Source organism: Olea europaea, unplaced genomic scaffold, assembly GCF_002742605.1.
Source record: "Olea europaea var. sylvestris unplaced genomic scaffold, O_europaea_v1 scaffold2387, whole genome shotgun sequence".
NCBI classification, from domain to species: Eukaryota; Viridiplantae; Streptophyta; class Magnoliopsida; order Lamiales; family Oleaceae; genus Olea; species Olea europaea.
In genome coordinates, this window is record NW_019242022.1 from 40,458 (window position 1) to 61,752 (window position 21,295).

General features: G+C 34.4%; 1 protein-coding gene across 1 annotated transcript in view; it reads right to left on the reverse strand.

Moving 5' to 3' along the window:
- LOC111381860 (protein DETOXIFICATION 32-like) overlaps positions 1-1,093 on the reverse strand; it is a 17,421-nt gene extending 16,328 nt beyond the window's left edge. The window contains exon 1 of the mRNA XM_023005707.1: positions 668-1,093. Coding sequence (XP_022861475.1) covers positions 668-1,027 — 360 coding nt within the window. The 5' untranslated portion in view covers positions 1,028-1,093. The remainder of the gene's footprint in view (positions 1-667) is intronic.
- Positions 1,094-21,295: the final 20,202 nt, after the last annotated feature.

Sequence of the window (21,295 nt, forward strand, 5' to 3'; positions counted from 1 at the left end):
GCCCCATTTTCAAGGAAGAATATGTTTTGTAATAGTAATTTTTTGAAGAATATAATTAAAAAATAGGAAAAAGTTTGGGTTTATATGTAAAATTGTTTTATCGAAAGAATATATGGTCGAAACGAATTTAAAAAAAAATGAATTTTATTGAATATAGTTCAAACAGAGGCTAATTAGACATATCACTAGTACTTATGTACGACTTTTTCTTGGGTGTAAAATATGTGAAAATCGAGCCAATTAGATAAATAATGTAATCTCTTCCCTTTAAAAAAGTTAGATATGTGAAATTCACATGCCACTTTAACATTTATTTGGGCAGACTCAATCTAAAAGGATCTCCTCTACTACATTTATTAAAAGCTTGTTTGGTACAACTTAAAAGTCAAGTAAAATCAATTTTTTGACCATTATTTCACTATTTCAAATGTCATTTTTTTTTACTTCTTAACTCGCCAGTAAAATCACTTTTCTATCTGACGATTAAAAAATTAATTCTCATTATCAGTGTCGAATAGACCCCTAAAATAATGATTTTGTTATGTGTGTCACAATCTAGTCACCATCATCACTACCACAGCAACCACACCGCCACCACTGCCACCATGGGTGGCGGTTATCAGTAATAACAAATATAATAATGAAAAGAAAAACTATGTACACATACCAATATACCATAAGGAAATCCTGCAATAACAGAATTCTCCACAGTAACTGCAGCCAGTTGAATGGTTCCGATATGACCGACGATGACCAGAGTGGTGGCTACGAGGCCATACTGGCAGAAGGAGGTGAAAATGGCCGGACCAGCAAGGTACCATAGCTTCTTTGATTCGTTGTAGAATTCTGTTACAAGATCAAAAACTCCACTATAAGGACTAATCACATCTTCATCGCCAGAGAATGGTGAAATAATATTATTATAAGATATCTCTTTTGATCCTTTCTGGGTGTTTTCTTCACTTCTTACGCCATGTTGATGATATTTGCTGTCAAGGAGTGGTTCCCCAACTCCACTCTCCTCCATAGTGTTTACTTAAACAAATGGAAAATATTTGCTTGACACTTACATTATATAGGCGCGTCTCAGTGTGTATTTTTTTGCGCAAGGATGCAATAATTACCCGATATTTCGGGCCTTTTTATGTATAGAATTTTGCTGTTTTGTCCGAATTTTTTTGTCAGAACGATTAGCATTCTCTCACATGCGATGTATTTTGCGTGAACAAAAAGTTCCAAAAAAAAAGTGGGGCCTCGTCATTGTGAGAGTTGATCACCTTTTCTGTCAAAAAATTCGGACACAGTAACGGGATTGTTATGTAAAAATGGTCCATTTCATCTTCAACGTCTGCAATTCAAGATTCACAGTTTCAACTTTGACAATCATATCCCGTCTGAACTTTCCATTTGTAAAATCAATCCTTTCCATTCAGAAATCATCACATGGGACTATTAAATAATGACGTGTCTTGTGCATGGGCAATTTCGTCCGGTCATAAAAAAATTTGAAAGGTACTCCTTTCCTGAATGTCAACGACCCAGTGCAGGCGCACATTATTTCCCCTTTCCTCCCCAGTTAGCTATATAGTTGGGTAAAGTCTAACGAACCTAAAATACTTTGGCCTTATTTGATACCAATTTTTAAAAATTTATTTTTTAAATATATATTTTATAAGATTCACAACTTTTATTAACATTTCAATCATATATTTTATCATACTTTATTAGAATTAACTAAAAATCTGATTTTTAGTCGAGCCAAACAGAAAATTTGTTTTACAATCATAAGAAAATGCAGCAATGGCTAATTGGAGAGGAAAAGAGAAACAACGAGCACTCGAATTGGATCATTGACATTAAGGTAGAAGACTACTTATACACCATGTTTTAAATGTAAGGAAAGTTTGGCATTTTTCGGTAGAATTGTAGCTGAGCTCCCAAACTTTTTAATTTGTTGCAGATTATATCCAAACTTTCCATTTTTGCAGTTGGGGTTCCAAACCATTAATGATGATGCCAATTGTAGGATATGTGGGTGGAATTCGTCAATTTCTTCTTTGGTCAACCCAAAAAATTAATTTTATTAGTTTTAGAAGGACAACATTGTAATTTTATATTTTTACAATACAATAATTATTAAACTGATTTATCATCCTCCCAAAGCACCCGACCAACCAACCGCACCCCATACCAAACGAGGAAATAGTGGAAGATGGCCGATTGACCTGGCCATCATTCCAAAATGGTCGTTGACCATTTGTATTTTTTTTAAAGGAAAAATTATTAAATCCATAAAAAACATTGAATGACCATTTATACCTTCACATCATTTTGAAGAGAGAGACGTCTGGAAAATGCTGTACAGTAAATGTCAACCCACACCGCCAAGAAACCGATGACCTAGACCAAAGATCGTCATTTCTCTAAAGAAAATGAGTTTTGAAACTTTGGATGCCATTAATTAAATAAATAAAGCATGTTGTATCTTCATTTGTTGTATAATATTTGTAAATTTTTTTGTCGATCATAAATTGTGTGTGAAATTGAGGATGTTGAATAAACAAAGTTCACTTTAGGGCCCCAATCCAAACTGGGTTGCCTAGATTCCAGAAGGTTTGGATCCAGAGATTGAATCGCCTGGATCCAGGCGACATAGTCCATTTTTTAATTTTTTTTAATTTACTTATTTTATTTATTTAAATTTTTAGTAATATTTTTTCTGGAACTTTTAATTTTGTTTTAAAAAATTAATTATTTATTGAATATTTAATTATTTATTTAATATTAATTGTTTCTTAAATTATTTCTTTTAATATTTCATTTAATATTTAATTGTTTTTTAATAATTTATTTTAATTGTTTATTTAATATGTACTTGTTTTTGTAATTATTTATTTTAATTGTTTATTTAATATTTAGTTGATTTTGTAATTATTTATTTAATATTTAATTATTCATGTAAATTATTTATTTTAATGTTGTTGAGAAAAAAAATATATTTTCGCTTTTTATGATTTTATGATTAATTTTTGTTTACTTTCATTTTCCTTTTTTCCATTATCTGTTAATTTTTGTATATAGTAGTTATAGTTCGGTTAGTTTAATTTTCTAATATTATGTTTTATCTGTTATCTCTTGCAAAAAGTTCTAACATTTTAAAATTTGCATGATGGAATACAACTTGTATGCCGCCATTTGATAGATTCCTAGCAAAGTTACGTTGAACTGTAACTTTGCCAACTTTACGTCAGTGCTAGATTTGCTCAATAAGGAGCACGCAGACATATTATGTCGATTTTGCTTATGGGCCCTGTATTCGTTGCGCGACGTATAGTTCTTTGAATAGTTGCTCAATGCATTATTATGTCGACTGCTTAAGCAAGTTGATGGATATATCATCCATTTTGATCTTGGGGACAAGTAGGGCCAGACCAGTGTTTTGTAGGGCCCTAGGCGAACTTCATATTTTGGGCTCATAAATCATAGCAAGCAGTCAATTTTTTTTCATTTATAAGAGATTTAAGGAACTAAATTTATTAACTTAAAATCAAAAAATACAACAAAGAAAATGAAATCAAATGACAATGTGGAAATATTTTAAAAGATTACTTAAATACAACTCGTCTAGTGGTTTTTGAGGAAAAAAATATCAATCAGTTTTTTGTAGTCAAGCTGTTCAGCCATTTCTTTTTCAATTGATAACATAGCCAAACTATTCAATCTTTCCTGTGACATAGTTGATAGGATATAAGTCTTGACCAATTTCAACTTGGAGAAATTTCTTTCTGCTAATGCAACTATAACCGAGATGGTGAGCAAAATCTTGTAAGCAATGCAAGCATTTAGAAAACAACCATTCATTTTTCTTCAAATAATGTAGCACATCACTTCTTCTTTTTGTTCTCTAGTTAAATAGTACCTCAAGATGATCAACTCTGAACACAAGTCATCACATATAATGTCTGAATGTCCATTATATTTTAAATACTATTGAAGATTCTTACACGATTCCAACAAACTGTCAACTTGCATACTCTGTAATCTATCCAAACTAAATAAAAATCCAAATATCTCTTCCTAATTTGTAAATTGTTCAAAACAAGTTTGAAGTAATGATTGAGCTTGATCAATTATAAAGAGAAAATACTCAACTCTAAAAGATTCTTCAGCCGAGTGTGTTATCTCTTCACTGCCACTTTCATCGAATTGCTTCTTTCTTCGAATGTTGCATCCCTATTGGAATACAGTTTCAATTTCCATTTCACTTGCCATTTGTTTAACTTCATCCAAGACACTAACAAACCCAAATTCTCTATAATATTTGAGAAATAAAATAAATGTTTGTAAAAGCTTGATGGCTTCATTAATATCCATGTTCTCAGCTTGAAAAAATTTTACTCGTCATATTAATTGCATGCAACAACTTATACTAAATTACCATGCAAAGCAAAAACTCAAAATTTGCAAGTTCATATGTTGCTAAGGACTCAGCTTTGCTCTTTACTTTAGGATCTTCAACAATGTTTTCCAAGTCAAATAAAGCGTCTCTTATTTGTACAGATTGTTCTTTTATAGGCTTGGCACTTTCCACATGACTTTCCCATCGTGTTTGTGACAATGGCTTAAGTGTCAAACCTTTGACTTTTTCCTTAAAAAATTTCCATCGTTTGGGAGAAGAAGCGAATAATGTGTAGATTTATTGTATCACTCCAAAGAAGAACATAGCTTTTGAACAACAATTTTTCATATCACATAATGCCAGATTAAGATTATGGCAACCACATGGAGTATAAAAAGCTCTAGGATTTATTTCAAGTAATCTTTTTTGTACACCTTTACACCTCTCGCTCATGTTAGCTTCATTGTCATACCCTTGACCTCTTATATTATCAATATCAAGCTCAAGATTTTTTAACACATTTTTAAGCTCAGCGAAAAGTCCAAATGCTGATGTATCATCCACCTTCAAAAATTCAATCCAATATTCTTGTAACACCGGCAAGTCTCCTAAATCGTCCACGCATCGTATTACTAGAGGTATTTGTTTTTGTTACTCACATTTGGAGTACAATCAAGCATGACAGAAAAATATTTTGCATGCTTTACTTTTGTGACAATTGCACTTCTCATCTCACCTGCTAACATTTGTATCAATTTATTTTGAATCTTAGGACCTAGATATATATGCTGAATCTTGCATGCTTAAGCACATCGAATGTGTTCTTTCATTATTGGATCAAACTTAGCAACCATTCTATCATTTGCAAAAAAAGCCCATTGTTCTCAACATAAAGCTACTCACAATCTCCTAAAAAATGCCAAAATATTTTTAGCGACTCTTTTCACAATAGCAATTATTCTTGTTAACACTTGTTTTCAATGTTCTCTTTCTTGATTGATGAACAATTGTATGCTTTAATCAATTATGTGTTTTGTTTGAAGCTTATTTTTAAGTTCCATCCAGCTAATCATGCAACCAATAAGCTCCATAGACACTTCATGATTTGTAAGATGCCGATGCACATTATGCCAATCATAGTATCCGTCATTGTCCAATTAACCAATATTTTTCATCATTTTCTCTATCTTAAATAACTTGCAGCAAAAATAAAAGATCTTATATAAAGAAATTGAATAAACTAGCCATCTTCTATAAGTTGTCTGCCCATTTACCATTAACGGCCCATTTACCGTTAATGGCTTATATTGTGATGATTCAAAATGTCTACCTTGACTATCTATGGGAAACAAGATGTCATCAACTCTTTTTAGATCCATTTCAACTAAAAATTCCTTTATCTTTTGATCAATATGAAAGTCCTTCCAATTTCCAAGATCATTAAAATTTAAAGAAAATCAATTCTCTTGATTGACTCTTCATGTTAAACATTATTTTCATAACTCTGTTTTGACTCGTTTGTATTAATAGGTACAATCATTTTCTCATTCTCTTTTCGTTCATCCATATGATCAGTATCATTATCATTTTGATTCTGTTGCTCTTCAATCGTTAAATTTTCAATTGTTCTTTCCTTCTCTTTTCTTTTCTTGCCATTAAAGTACTTATCCATATCTCCAGCTTGGCTTCGAATTAATGCCTCTATTCTTTCCTGTTTCTTCATTTTTTGAGCTCCCGACGCATATTTAGGAGCCATGATATTTGGTTCAAGTCACTTAAGAGCGAAGACTTACCGAAACTTGAGAGTAAAAGAGGTTCAAATCAGTTTAAGAAAGAAAATCAAAATTGATGACCCAATCACAATTCACAACTTATAATAAAAGTTCAGAAGTACTCAAAAATTGCTCACCTTAGAAAAATTGCTCACTTCATTTGTTGTTAAATTACTTGAACTACTGAACAGTTAAACATGGATGGCAGATTTAATCGTTGATGGATGAATCTCAGAATTTCAATCACCCAAAAATAGTTAAACGAGTTATGTACAAGAAGATAATGGAGATAAGGCTGGACAGAATCTTAGATCGACGTTGTGTTGAAATTAAATGGCATTCACACAATCAAATCGAGTGAAAGTTCAACATAAAAACCCAATAGATTAATGAATGTTTTTACACAAATAAATGATAAATCAGATATCTTCCAAGTTCCAAATTTGGTGATAGAATATGACAGATGGTCTCATGGTCTAATACTCGTAGTCATAGAAAACGGAATTGATAAATGATAACAAAAAACGAATTAATACCCATTTTGAATCTCACCCAAAACAAAAAATCGAATTAATAACATAACAGAAAGCAGCATTCCATCTCGACGCCGGCGAATTTTGCGAAAAATAAATTACTTACCAATGATTTCGAAAATAGACTGGAGGATGCTTGACTGGGTAATTTGTTGTCGCCCGTCGCCAGCCGAATTTTTCAGTCACCAATCATATTTTTGTAACCACCAGCCGAGAGAGTCTGCAGCGTCGTGGACTCGTGGTGGAACCATGGAGAGATAAAGATGAATTATATTTGAGTTATTGAGTACATACAGCTGGGCTTAAAAAATGTGAAAATTACAGGAATCCATAAGATTAAAATCTTGAATTCAAAAATCAGAAATATTTTAACTAAACATAATATATAAAATAAATATTAAAAATAAATAAAATTCAACCCCAATGCCCAGGCAAACCCTAAAATTCATTCACCCCTCTTAACCTCTCTTAATCTTCTCTCTATCATAACTTCTGGCGTTGCCACAATTTTCGGCAAAGGTCATTCTTCTTCCTTGCATCACCGTCGTGTTGTGCACCTCTCATCCTTGCAACACCACGGTATTGTATTGAACAGCATTCCATCAATCCCCACAACCCAGCTTCGCACCATCACTGTTGCGCTGTGCCACCACCACTTAACCATGTACCACTATCGTATTGTGCGACGAACGGCTACTGAGCTATGTGATTTGGTTGCAGCTAAGTACAGTGGTCTCTGAGCTCACCGTTGGGCGCAGTGAAATCAAAGCACTGTTGTGCGCGACGAGCTCTGTTTAGCGACAATGGGTTTGTGATGGTTGTTACTATGGTGATGAGGTGGTTGTGTGTGGTGGTGTTGTGGTTGAGCAGAGGTGATGGTTGTGGTAGTGGTTGATACGGGCAGTGGTGGTAATGTCCGTTGGTAGATTTGGGGATTTTTTTGGGTGCAGTATGGTGGTTGTGGTTATGTTGTGTGGTACAGTGATTGGGGCAATAGACGATGATGTCGTGGCGGTAGATGACGGTGGTCGTGGCAGTGAGATATTGGTGGCGATGGTCTGTCGAGGTAGATGTGTCGATTTGTTTGAGATCGTGGTGTTGCTATATGGTGATGGTGGTGCTGTCGACAGTAACAGTGGTACAGGTAAAGGTAGTGATTGTCGGATAGTGTTGATGGTGGTCACAGATTATTTAGTTGATTGTAATAATTAAATTTGTTAATCTGTGACCAAAAAATAATATGTGACTAATGAAAAAAATAAATTGTTACCAATAAATAATGTGTGACCTAAAAATATATTAATTTGTCACTGTCTAATAAGTTGTAACTCATAATATTTGTGATTTATAAAATAAATTGTGACATAAATTTTTGATCTGTGCTTGATGAACAAATTGTGACCTATAAAGTTTTTGAATTTTGACCTTTAAATAATTTGTGACATTTAAAAATTATGATTTGTGATCGAAAAATAATATGTAACTAACTAACTTGTGAATCTATGACCAACTTATGTAGATATGTGATCTTAATATATCTAATTAATAAATATATTATAAATAAATTTTATTAAATATCTAATTTTTGAAATTTCAAACTTGTATTCTTAGTTTTGAAATGGATAATAGCTATCCTCTTATTTATAAAATTTTTCCAAAAAAAATTATACAACTAATTTTGAACCCCCCAATATGCTAGGCCTTTCCTTAGGTCCAACCCTGGGACAAGATAGCTACATTCTCTATGTTGGAATTTGCTCTCATCATCAGATCGAGGTATAAGGGCAAAGAAGTAGCAAGGTCTCGTATTCCGAGAAACATGAGGTTGATGAATGAATACTTTCATGGACAAACGATAGCAACATTGGCACAGTTAGGAAATGCATTTAAGGAATGTGATCAAATGTCAGATAAGTTGAAGCCAGGCTTAATAATATTCTCGAAAGCGTCCTCAAGTGTCATCATAAGAAAATGTTGATTGATTTTTTTTATTTGGAAATTGTTGTTGACATTGATACGTTCAAAAACTATCAATGTGGTAGAGATGTCTTATGGATACTTTACGTGTCTTTCGAAGGGAGTATTCGATACTTAAGAAGGATAGGCCAGAGCGCAAGTACGATATATATGGCTTGCCTTTGGTTTTACAGGTAAATGTTTAACATAACAAACTATCTATTTTTATAATTAAATTTTATATATAATAATTGTAATTGTTGCAGATATAGGTATACGAAACTATCTCCATTTTGGCTGGCCGGTATAGGAGGAGAGGGGAAACATGTTGTCCTCAGATGCATCATTGGCGAGAACAAGACAAGACATTTGCCAAACAAATAACAGTTCTTCTCGACGATCCTACGGTACATATTATACATTTTGGATTTACATTGTATGTCCTTTTACAATCTTAATACATGATCATTAACTCAGTGAAATGTCAATATATCAACTCGAAGTCCTTACTGAGTTGATACCGTCAATCTGGAGGAGAGTCAGAGTTATCAGTGTGAACTATCTGTTCCAGCTGCACCCTGTGATCAGATACTTGAGTTCATTGTGAATCGAGATAAAGTATGTTAATTGAATATAATTTGTTGATTATCTTTTTTATTTTTTAATTAAATTATTCATTTGTAATGTTCATTTTTTTAGAAGCACTATCCAGTATCACTTTAATCGAGGATGTCACCTTCCCCAAAGAGGTCATCTCTACATATGAGATCACCTTCTTCCACATCCAAACACCTCCCATGTAGATCTTCTGCAACGTAGTCATAGTGCTTCCACTGATGATTTGTTCGAACTTGTGACTATATTTATGAGGAAGGTAAGAAGGGATGTGTGGAGTTATGACATGATGTCACGATGCTACGAGTCGATTTAGGAAGCCTTCGTACCGAGGTCGTAGCACTACGAGGTGACATAGCAGGCCTACAAGGGACTGGTGGCTCTCGGGATGGAGGAGAGACTGGTAGTTCTCGAGATGGAGGAGGTGATAGAGGGACTGGTGGTTCTCAGAGGGGTGACGAAAGATATGGTTAAATGGGGTAGATGATTGTTCATGAAATGATGATTTCGATTTAAATACGCAAGCCTATGGTTCGTAACAAGTAATAAAGTAGAAATTAAGTCTGAACATCATCCCACATAGATTGAGCAGTTTAATTTAACCTAACTTAGCCGTAACCGAAACCGATTTGCCAAACGTGATTTGTACTAACTTAAATTAATCTTAACTTAAACTAAATATGCAAATATGTATGAATCGAATGAACTAAAATGCGAAATGAATGTTTGAACGCAAGATTGATGTAATCAATGAATATAACGCGCACTATGATCACGAATCCCAAACAATTCTCACTTTTAAACCCCAGTTATACTTTTAACCTTAGTTTTACAATTTGATAACACGTTGAATTTTTGAAGAATCAATGCTCCTAAGTCTATCCAACAATCTTTCTTGAGTATTTTTGAACCTACTCTCATATACCACTAGCCTATATCTTTATGACGGGTGTAAATATACAAGAATGTATGTGATTTTGTGAGCACTTAAAGATTCACATAAGGCATAGAAGTATATCTCTATCCCCTATCGAACCCTACAATGATTTATAACTGTCGAACTTATTTTCCTTCTCTCGAATGTATGAAATAAATCATTACACTCTCACAATTACGTGCACATAATCATAGAAGAAATTAATTGTATATAGACCATTCAAACAATTGCATATCGTGTTTTAATGTTAATATTGTAAAACAAGAAATCAAAAATTCACTTTAAAAGATTCGTTGATCTCCTAGTACATGAAAATCTAGCCTAGCATGAAGAAACTAACAAAATGAACAAAACTATAAGAAACGACATCATTGGTGTAGGAATTCGTGTGTAATCCCGTCAATCTTTGAGTTTCTCTTCGTTGTTGTAGCACACAATCGCCTTCAAGATGTGTTCTTTTCTCTTCTGATGTGTTCTCCTTTCCTTAGGGACGACCCTAGAGTTTTAAAATACTTCCCAAGATTTGTTTCTATGAGAATTTCAGTTAGAATAGAAAACCATAAATTTTTTACCTGAGCAAAACCTGAGCTGTCGCCTAGGCTAAAGATTTTTATCCCGGTAATTGTTCCTTAATTTTAGGTGTCGCCTACTCTAAATAGCTATTATAAAAACTTATGAATGTTGCATTTTGGTCCCCGAACTCAATACTTGATTCTTTTTTGTCCATTTTCTGCATTTTCTTCCTTCTAATGTCCCATATTATCACAAAGTTGGTATTTAGCTCGTTTGCATTCTCAATTAGTCCATCGGGTCATCTTCTAGTTATTTGCACTTTGGTCACTGGACTTTTATTTTCTTTTATTTTGGCCTTTTTCACATATTTTCTCTTGAATTTCGTTGTATCCATCAATATAGTCCTATAAAACAAAATTTTACAAAATTAAGCCATAATTCAAATGCTTTTATCAACAATTTGTCATGCTTTGTGGGCAAAATAAGTGTGTGAAAACGCATTTATTAATGATTCATTATGACCATCGAATGTTGCATTTGAGTTATTTTTTACATTCACAATGGAGGCGTGGCCACGATGGTGCCGAAGGCGGTAGAGGAAGGAGTATTTGAAGAGGTGGTAGAGGGGGTACCAAAAGAAAAAGATAAGGCAAAGAGGATACCGGAGGAGGTGGCAGGGGATATCGAAGGAGATGGTGGTAGGGAATGTGATCGAAGGGATACAAGAAGGAGATATGGCGGAGGACGAGAGGACGGTAGACACGATGATGTATGTAGTTTTCGTGTCGGATGAGAGGACAGTGGTGAGGAAGGGTGAAAAACGTGCTGATGACGTGCCATAGCTGGTGATCGGTAAGAGGCCAAGATTGTCGTCACAGTACATCATTTTCCCTTCACAATCGAGGCGAAGAGAGGGCGTTTGTGGACGAAACGTTCCACAAATTTCTTTCGTGAGGTTGACCCGATTAAACACAAAGCGTTCAATGAATGGTTCAAATTTCTTAAACTCAAGTAAGTAATTTATAATTTTGCTAAAGTATGTATGAGATCCTATATGTTTTTTCTAACATTTTACTTTTTCATTTTTTTTCAAATGAGAGCTACAAGATTGGGGAAAAGATGATTTCGAATGCTAAAAAGTGGTTTGAAGATATATTGATGAAGTTATCTTGCTCACCAATGATATAAGTATATTTTCGTTATTTATTATGTTTACATAATTTGTTGTTTTATTTAATTAAACGACCATATCTTTTTGTCGGTGTTTTTGCTTTAGCATATCGACGTGGCCATGAAAGTGTTGCGTGATCGGGCTCAGAGACATTTGAGATCTTTTGACATTCCTGACCAAGTCAGGCTGAGCTCCTATTTTCACATGCCATTGATATTGAGCATAGCACGCTCCTAGTCCAGGTGGAATGAGTATGTGGTGCCTGAGTACATGCTTTAATGGGTCATTGAGCTAAAGCCGATGTGTGGAAAGCCATGAACGGATTGTACATATATGATACATTCCAGTGATTTCGCACTCAAAATACTTTGCAGTTAAGATCATATTCGCTGATTCCACTATTTATGTGTACGAATAAGATCATAACCGTCTGACACAAGATCAACTGGAGCAAATATGGAGTTGATGACTGTGATCGTTCCAATAATAGCTCGATATACAATGATTTCAGTAAATGACATATTAGTCATTGTGCGGAACATGACGACAGCGAGACAATGAGTATCATAAGGATTCACATGTTTTTAATTTGAAAACTTATTTTTTAGCTATATGTTATCGAACTAATATATTATTATTTATTTGTAGGGGGTGATTGTGCTATATTCACAATAAAGTATATAGAATTTTTAAGTATTGGTCTCAAGGTTAATACAATAAATCAATTTTGTATAGATATATGAAGGTTGAAGTTAGTTTGCGATTTTTATGAATACAATTGTAATCCTTAGTACATTGTGTATTATTTTATTAAAAATGTAAATATTGTTTGACTGTATAAGCAAACAAATAATTAAAAGTTGGCCGTATTATTTTATTTTTTATGACGATAAATTTGAAATCTTACAAAGTAAAATCTTGAAATACTACAATTTCAAACCATCAATTTAAATTTAACATAGGACGTTAAATGCTTAAACACAAAAAACTATTAAATAAGGGATAGAATATGAAAATAGTAAATAAAAATTAAATTTTATTAAGTAATGGACTATTCTACTTGCTAAATAATCAACATTAAATTTAGGCCCATATGAAAATAGTAAATAAAAATTCAGGGTGTTACATTTCATATCCATTGAATCGGTATGTAGAGGAATCTGACTTTTACAAAATCGACGAGTATGCCTTGTTGTATCGAACCTACCATAATTAAGAGATTGGAAAAATTCACAGGTAGATGGTATTCTAGACGTTCGTCTACATCCAAAAATACATGGTTCAACTTCGAGTGGCAACAAATGATTAAGTGGGAGATTGTGGTCAAGAACTTCCCACTTGGTTTCATTTAGTACATGAAATATTGTTGCAACATGCTTAGCTCTCTAATAATCAACTGTGTAATAATAATTACATCGAGCTGACTCAGGCTTTTTTAAGACGAGCTTTTTTTAGCTCGAGTTTTGCTCGGCCAAAAAATTAAGGCTCGACCCGAGTACGATTTTCTACAATTTTTTTATTTTTTCTCTAAAATAGCTGTCAAACAGGCATCTAAATTGCCTTAACCGGCAGCTTTATAGCTGCCTGTTTAGCAGCTAAAATAGGCAACAGATTTTTACTCTCTTATTTTTTTTAAAGGGCCAGCCCTACTCGAGTTGACTTCCCGAAATGGGGCTCAGCCCGAGCCTCGAGCAGGGCCGACTCGAACTTTTTCAAAGCCGAGCCATGTGCGTCCAGAGTCGACGAGCTCAATTGTCATCCTTAGGTAAAAATCATATATGCATAGCCATTGTCACTGTATGTGTACATGGAAAACTCTCTAATTGATACTTTCTATACATATACGTGTCATCATTCAAGTCCACGATATCTCTGATATTACGTCAACATCTCAATAAGAAAGAAAAATTGATCTAGTAGTTTCATATAAAAAATTGATCTAGTAGTTTCATATATACATTTCTCGCCACTTCTGAAGTCTTGAAGAGTTTATCTTCCTGGGCTGGGGTTAGCATACTTGTACAACTTTATGATTTTTCACTTCAATCATGAAACCATTGCTGTTGCTTGTTACCATGTGCTCAATTATTGCGAGAATTGATAACTCTCGATCATTCTTAAATAATACATTGAGTAAGTTCGTATTGTTCAACGTTATCATATTGTATCGATGTCTTATAAAATGTGATCGTGTCCAATGTTCGATCTTCATCTCTGTTAGATAATCCCATGTAGCATGTGATTTACTTTCTATTTTGATCATGAACTTATTAAAATCTTCAAAATTGTAAGCCTCTACAGCTATCTTAAACAATGCAACGATATCAATGCCTTGATACTTAATTTTCAAGTTACTATGTATGTGGTATATACAATACCCATAATGTGCCTCAGGAAAGATTTCGATTATACAATTTATTATTGACTGCTCCTGGTTAGATACAAATGTAAGGTTCTTGACGTCCCCAATTACTTCTCGCAACTTTGTGAAGAACCAATGCATCGCTAGATCATTTTCTCCAACGACTATGACAAATGCAAACTGGTAAATTTGGATGGTGGCATCTTAACATATTGCAATAATCAACTTGCCTTCATATAAGGATTATACTCTCCACTAGAATTAGGAGTTGAAATATAAAATTGCAATGTTTCCTTTATTGTAGAAATATAAAATTACAATTTTGCCTTTAAAATTAATCAAAAATGTACAAATTGTTTTTTTCTTCCTTTTTTTTTTGTTTGTGTTGACTAATGAAGGAATCGACATGTCCCCCGGCTGCCATCCTCAATAAAGGTTTTGGACCCAAGTTGCAAAAAAGAAAGTTTTGGGATCTTAGCTACAATTCTTCTTTCTTTTTGGAACTTACTTTCTCAATTATTTATTTATTTATTTTTCCATTTTTTAGTCTTAAACTTTCAATTAATTAATATGTATTGTCTTCAATAATGATTATTGTCCAAACATTGTGCTATTGTATGTTAAAATGAAATGAGGAGCAAATATTTTATCAAGCTTTTATAACTATTTATTTCTCTTATTTAATAATAAGATATGTAAATAAGATTTTTACTTCTTCGTAACAAATTTTTTGGACAAAAGTCCTCATCCAAAACAAGATATGCAAAATTAATAAAATGTTCATGATAAGAATTTGACGAAAAATTTGGGGACATAAGTGAGAATATTAAAAAAGATTAGGGATATTTCTTGCAATAAAAAAGGATATAGTTAGCAAAATATTGTAGACATAAAAAAAAATGAAATGGATTGGGTTGGTTTAAATCATTAGTCCAATTAAATTGAAATCCACTAAAGTCCATAAAAACCCAAAGGCCCATGTCACATTTTTAATAAATAAATAAACAAACAAATAAATATATAAAATTATAAATAAAACTATAATTACTCAATTATCCTTTTTAATTAAATATAATTGAGTAATTACCAAAACTATCATGAATTTTCCCCTACAAATAGGACCAATGGTCCATAAGAGGGGTAGAAAAGAAGAGAAAAAGAAGCAAGAAAGAAAGCTGAGAACGTCACGAAGTGCTGAAAAAATTATAAGGTCAGAAGAAGGGAATAATTTCTTTCAAACCTAAACTCGGTGAACCCCAAGAAGATTAAAATCTTTTTTGAATCAAATAGGTTCACATCGAGTCCAAAAAGATCAAAGTCTTCTTCAAATCAAATCAAATTCAAGTCCAAGTCCAAGTCCAAGCCCAAGCCCAATCTTCAAGATTCAAGTTCCGAACAAGTGAAGTCTCGACAAATCAAATTTTCAACAAATTCTCGATGACCAGGATTCAAGCTATATGGCCCCTCGTCTTTAAATATTCAGATCGTTAATCAGAGCATTTTTGCAATTTTGCAACTACAAGAAGATCAACATCACTTGTATTTCTCAAAATAAAATTTGTAACAATTTCTATATTTTAATACATGAAATTCCATCATACAAATTTCTTGGCACGCCCAGTGGGACCTTCTTGTCCTCTCATCTTTTGATCTCAAAATTCTCAAGTTTCAAGTACTATATCAATAGTGGCAAGCGAAAAGGCGAAACAAACTATGACTTATCTTGAAGAGACACTTGCCAAACTCTTCCACGCAACCAGGGCCCAAACAAAAATCGAGAAAACTCAACTGGTCACACCACTAAAGAAGTTCTCCAACAAAGGTAAAATGAAAATTACCTTCAAAAAGACAAACTCTCATTCGACAGAAAAGATCATGAGTTCAGTGAAAATTTCTCATTCGGGCTCTATCTCCAATGGAAGATTCTTGTCTGGGTCTCCTCATGCCATTTCTTAGCAAAAGTGGTAACATGATGCTTCATTTGAAGAATCACTTAAGTTAGTGATGGTCACAAAAGCGACATTGGGCTCAGATGATCGAATTCAACAAATGGCTTTAGCCATTGAAAAATTAACAAAGTTGTTGGAAGACAAAGATGAAAAGATTGTTGGACTCATACATAGGCTAGAGTCACAAAATTCACCGACTAAAGAAGATCAGGAAAATTCAGGATCTTCCAAGGCCAAAGAGTTAGAAACCCAAGAGCGCTAACAAAAGCAAGATATGAACGATCGGACAGTTGTTCAAAACGTGTTGCGTGACACCACTTAACTCTCCGTTAGCTCTCTATCTGTCCAACAACTTCAACATATGATTGCGGACACCATTCGTGCCCAATATGGTGGTTCATCGCAATCTTCACAGGTATATGTCAAGCCCTATAGTCATCGAATTGATGAAATAAAGATGCCACTCAATTACCAATCTCTGAAATTTCAGTGTTTTGATGGAAAGGGCAACCCAAAGCAACATGTTGCTCATTTCATTGAGACGTGTAATAATGTAGACCCTCATAATGACACCATGGTGAAGCAGTTCGTATGCTCTCTCAAAGGTGCCACGTTTGAATGGTACATCGACTTACCAGCAAGGTCAATTGATAGTTGGGATCAGCTTGAGAGAGAGTTCCTAACATGCTTCTATAGCATCCGACGAACTGTCAACCTTTCAGAACTTGCTTGAACAAAACAAAACAAGGAAGAGCTTGTTGTGGAGTACATTAAACGTTAGAGAAACCTTGTGCTTAATTGAAAAGAACGAATAAGCGAAGCATCTTCTATCGACATGTGTGTACAAGGCCTGCATTGGGGATTACTCTATAATCTCCAAGCAAACATGCCTCACTCATTCAAAGAATTGGCTACACGTGCTCATGACTTGGAGCTCCAAATTGCAAGGCATGAGAGTTACTTACCAAGTGATCCACGTCATAAGAAGGATCCTAAGAAGGAAATAAAGAAGGACATCAAGACAGGTAAATCCAAAGAGGCTATGGCTATTTCTACTATTCCTACAAAGATAGCCTTCCAAGGGTCGAGCTCAAACTCGAAACCGAAGCCAGAGTTCAGACCTAACAAAGGACAAGTCCAAAATAGAGATCATGTGACTCTAAAAGAACTTGAAGGAAAGGAGTACCCATTCTCAGATTCTGAAGTTTCTAGAATTCTTGATCAGCTCCTTGAACAGAAAATTATCAAACTTCCAATACCAAAAAGGCTCGAGGAAGCTGATAAGATCGCCCATCCTAAATACTGTAAATTTTACAGAATCATTAGCCACCCAGTGAAAAAATGCTACATCTTAAAAGATCTTATTATTCGTCTGGACAAAGAAAATAAGATCTAACTTGAAACCCGAGAGAATCCAATAGCTGCTTGCTCGATGGTTTCATTTGAATTATTTGATCCAATTCCCATTGCAGGGAAGAAACAAATATTTTTTAATATACATGATATCTGTAAATCCTCAGTTGAGGAGTTTTCACCTTGTTAGGTCTAAAAGTGTAATTGGCGATTCTGTGAACAAAACAAACTAAATTGTATAATTGTACAAGTTAGGGACTTAATTGAACATTGGTGTAAAAGTCAGGGATTTAGGGTGAAATTTGTATAGATGAGGTAAATTAGTGTTCGAGCCGTTGAAGGAGTCCAAGATGTCCAAGAAGATCACACAAGATCATCGGAATGCAATTGGAAGTCTAAAGGATATCAAAGAGCCGCACAAATTATGTTCCGAATTTTCAGTCATAACTTGCAATGCATTTTTCATATAGAAAAAGTTGGAATTTAAACAAGGCTATTTCTAGAACAATTGTATCTCTTTGAGTTATCTTTCTAAAACAACTTGAATCATCTTAATCAGAATTTAGAAGAGAAAGTTATGATAAAAATACTGACAACTACTCATTGTCGCTAGCTTTTCGCTGTCATTTCGCTCGAGCGAAAAAAACAGAATACCTCTCCCTCGATTCTCGCTGGCTCTTGCTCGAGCGAAAACCCTATTTTGAATTTTTGAAGTGTTTTACTCGGCCCATACCACCTGTCTACCTTCAAATATAAATACTCAAGCCCTATGACGAAATTCAAGAGGTTGCTACATAATTCTTTCATTGCAAAAGATATTCATAACATTTTTAAAGATATCGAAGGTGCAATTAATTGGAGATTTTATCTACATCAATCTTGTGATTCGACAACCATTTTTTTAGGTAAAAACTTTGAATCTACATAATCCAAAACACCTTACTTCCTTAATCTATTGAGGAAAGGACTCTCTCGTTGGAGGATTGAGAGAGGTAGATTGAGGCGCAGTTACACGCACAAGAATGGACGGTTCTTGGTGTTCCACTTGGTGATACAATCAGCTAAGGACCAAGAGGTTGTAGTGGACAGTAGATTGGGCTGCAGGAGGTAGATTTGGAAGTCTAGCAAGAGGCTAAAAGTATCTACAGCAGTAGATGGTGAAACTGGAACAACGGGTCTGATTGGGTACAGATTTTGGTATAACTTGTACTTGCTGAATTAGTGTAGTGGAGGTAATTGGCTTGGTCCCGGAGTTTTACCCACATTGAGGTTTCTCCGCCATCATATTGTTTGTTATTTACTACTTTGCATAATATACAAACTGCGGCATTCCAACATATGTTAATTGACTTGTATGATTAATTACCTAGACAACTAATTAAAGTGACTTGTTGCTTTAGTTAGATTAATTCCACACATAAGGTCAAATTGGTTAAAGTGAAATCTAGAACGTAAACTTGGTAACGCATAAAATTTGAACTTGATACTATATCACGTTAGTCGAACTTTCTAGCATATCTAAGTGTTCTAGGTCAATTTTTTTTTTCAAGTGGTATCATGTCCTGACCTTAAATAGTCTAGATGTGTACCTCGTTGAATGTGCGCCACATTTTGATGGTAGTAACTATGCATACTGGAAGGTTAGAATGAAGGCATTTTTGAAATTCATGGATGAGTGTGTCTGGCAGAGCGTAGTGAATGGTTGGTACACCCCTAGTACCACAGTAGATGGTGTAGTCACTCCCACCCCCGTAGAAAACTAGTCTGTAGCACAATTGGATAGTTGTAACTTTAATAGCAAGGCTATACATGCATTATTTATGGCTGTGTCCTCTGAGGAATTTAGGAGAGTATCTATGTGTGAGATAGCTAAGGATGTTTGAGACATTTTATAAACCACACATGAGGGAACCCTAGCCGTTAAAAATTCTAAGTTACAGATGCTGACCAATAGGTTCGAGGAAATCAGGATGAGAGATGATGAGACATTTGATGTCTTTTATCTGAGCTTAAATGATATAGTAAATTCTTCCTTCAACCTAGGTGAGAAAATTCCCGAGCCCAAGATAGTTAGAAAAATTCTTAGATCCTTACCCAAGCGATTCAGGCCGAAAGTCACAGCTATGGGGGAAAGTAAGGACATAGACACTATCAAGGTAGAGGAGTTAGTATGATCCCTCCAGACTTATGAGTTGACCTTAGACAATCCTGCTAAGGAAAGATCCATAGCCTTGAAATTCGCTAGGAATAACCAGATGGAATCCTCTAATTCAGATTCACCCAATGATGAGGAGATGGCCTACCTAACTAAGAATTTTTGAAAAATGTTTAGGAATATAAAGAAGCCTCAAGAGAGACAAAAAGGTGGTCCAAATGAATCTAGGAGAAAATCTAACTCCGTGAGATGCCATAATTGTCAGGGTCTCGGTCATGTGAGGAATGAGTCGGGTTGGCAATGGTTCGGTTATGGGTCGGTTTGATGAAAACCATAACCGCACCATAACCAATTTTTTGACCATACCATAACCGCACCATAACCACGTATATCGGTTCGGTTCGTATCTCGGTTTGGCACGGTTCAGTTCGGTTAATAACCACGAAAATAATTATTTTTTATAGGTTCATCCGTCAGATTGATATAAAACATTTTATTAAAAAATTCAATGAAAACAAAAACACAATATTCCAAACGAAAATTCAAACATTATCAAACAATATTCCAAACGAAAATGCGAACATTATCCCAATTTTCAATTGTCAAATACAAATTTAACAAACAATATTATGAAGATAACAATACTAAACTTTTCCTTCATTCTTAATTGTTGTACATCGAAGTTACTTAATTCATTCTTCCCCACAAGTATTACTAGCATAGATCAGTACTCAAAGTTGATTCCTATATAGTAAATAAGAAATGTAAGTAGAGAATACAATGATTCTACCTATTCCAAAATGATCTTAACTAAGATTTAAATAAAAAAAAATACCTCTTCGTCAGCTTCCTTCTCGCTAAACGTTGCACAAACTCTAGTGTATGATGAAGAAGTAGAATTTTCTACACACAATAGAAAAAAATTAACAATAAAAGGAGCTGTGCGTGAGTTTGTGGTTTGTGGAGAGTAGGGTTTGCATTTATATACCATCATACTAATGCTATTATTATGGGCTAATGGTAAGTGGGTTGACCGACTGAATCATGTAGATGTAATGGGGGGAGGGGGGATTTTGTTTTGGGCTAGATAGAAAAGCAGTGTAAAGCCTAATAATCAATTCAATTGTTTTTATTTTTTTATTTTTTATTTTTATTTTTTTAGCGGGTAATCGGTTCGATTTCAGTTCGACCGTGTAAATACCATACCTGCACCGCCACGAACCAGTTCATTAAAATAAAAATCATATCCGCCCCATTGCACCATCGGATCGATTTTTTTCGCCCCATTAGGTTCGGTTAACCGCGATTTTCGGTTTTGACGGTTCAAATTGCCTAAGAGATTTGAAGAGAAGGCTATGAATACTACTCTCACTGATGACGAGTCTAGCTCGAAAAATCAGAGTGAGGAATCCACCCGTGAGGAGAGTGGAACATATGTGGCCTTCGTTGCTAAGGGTAAAAGTGGATTCGATCAGGGGAATGAAATGACAGAGGACTTACATAGTAGTGAAGATTCTGGTGATGAGAGTGGAAGTGCGAAAGATCTAGAAACAGCCTATGCTAAGATGTATGAGGAAAGC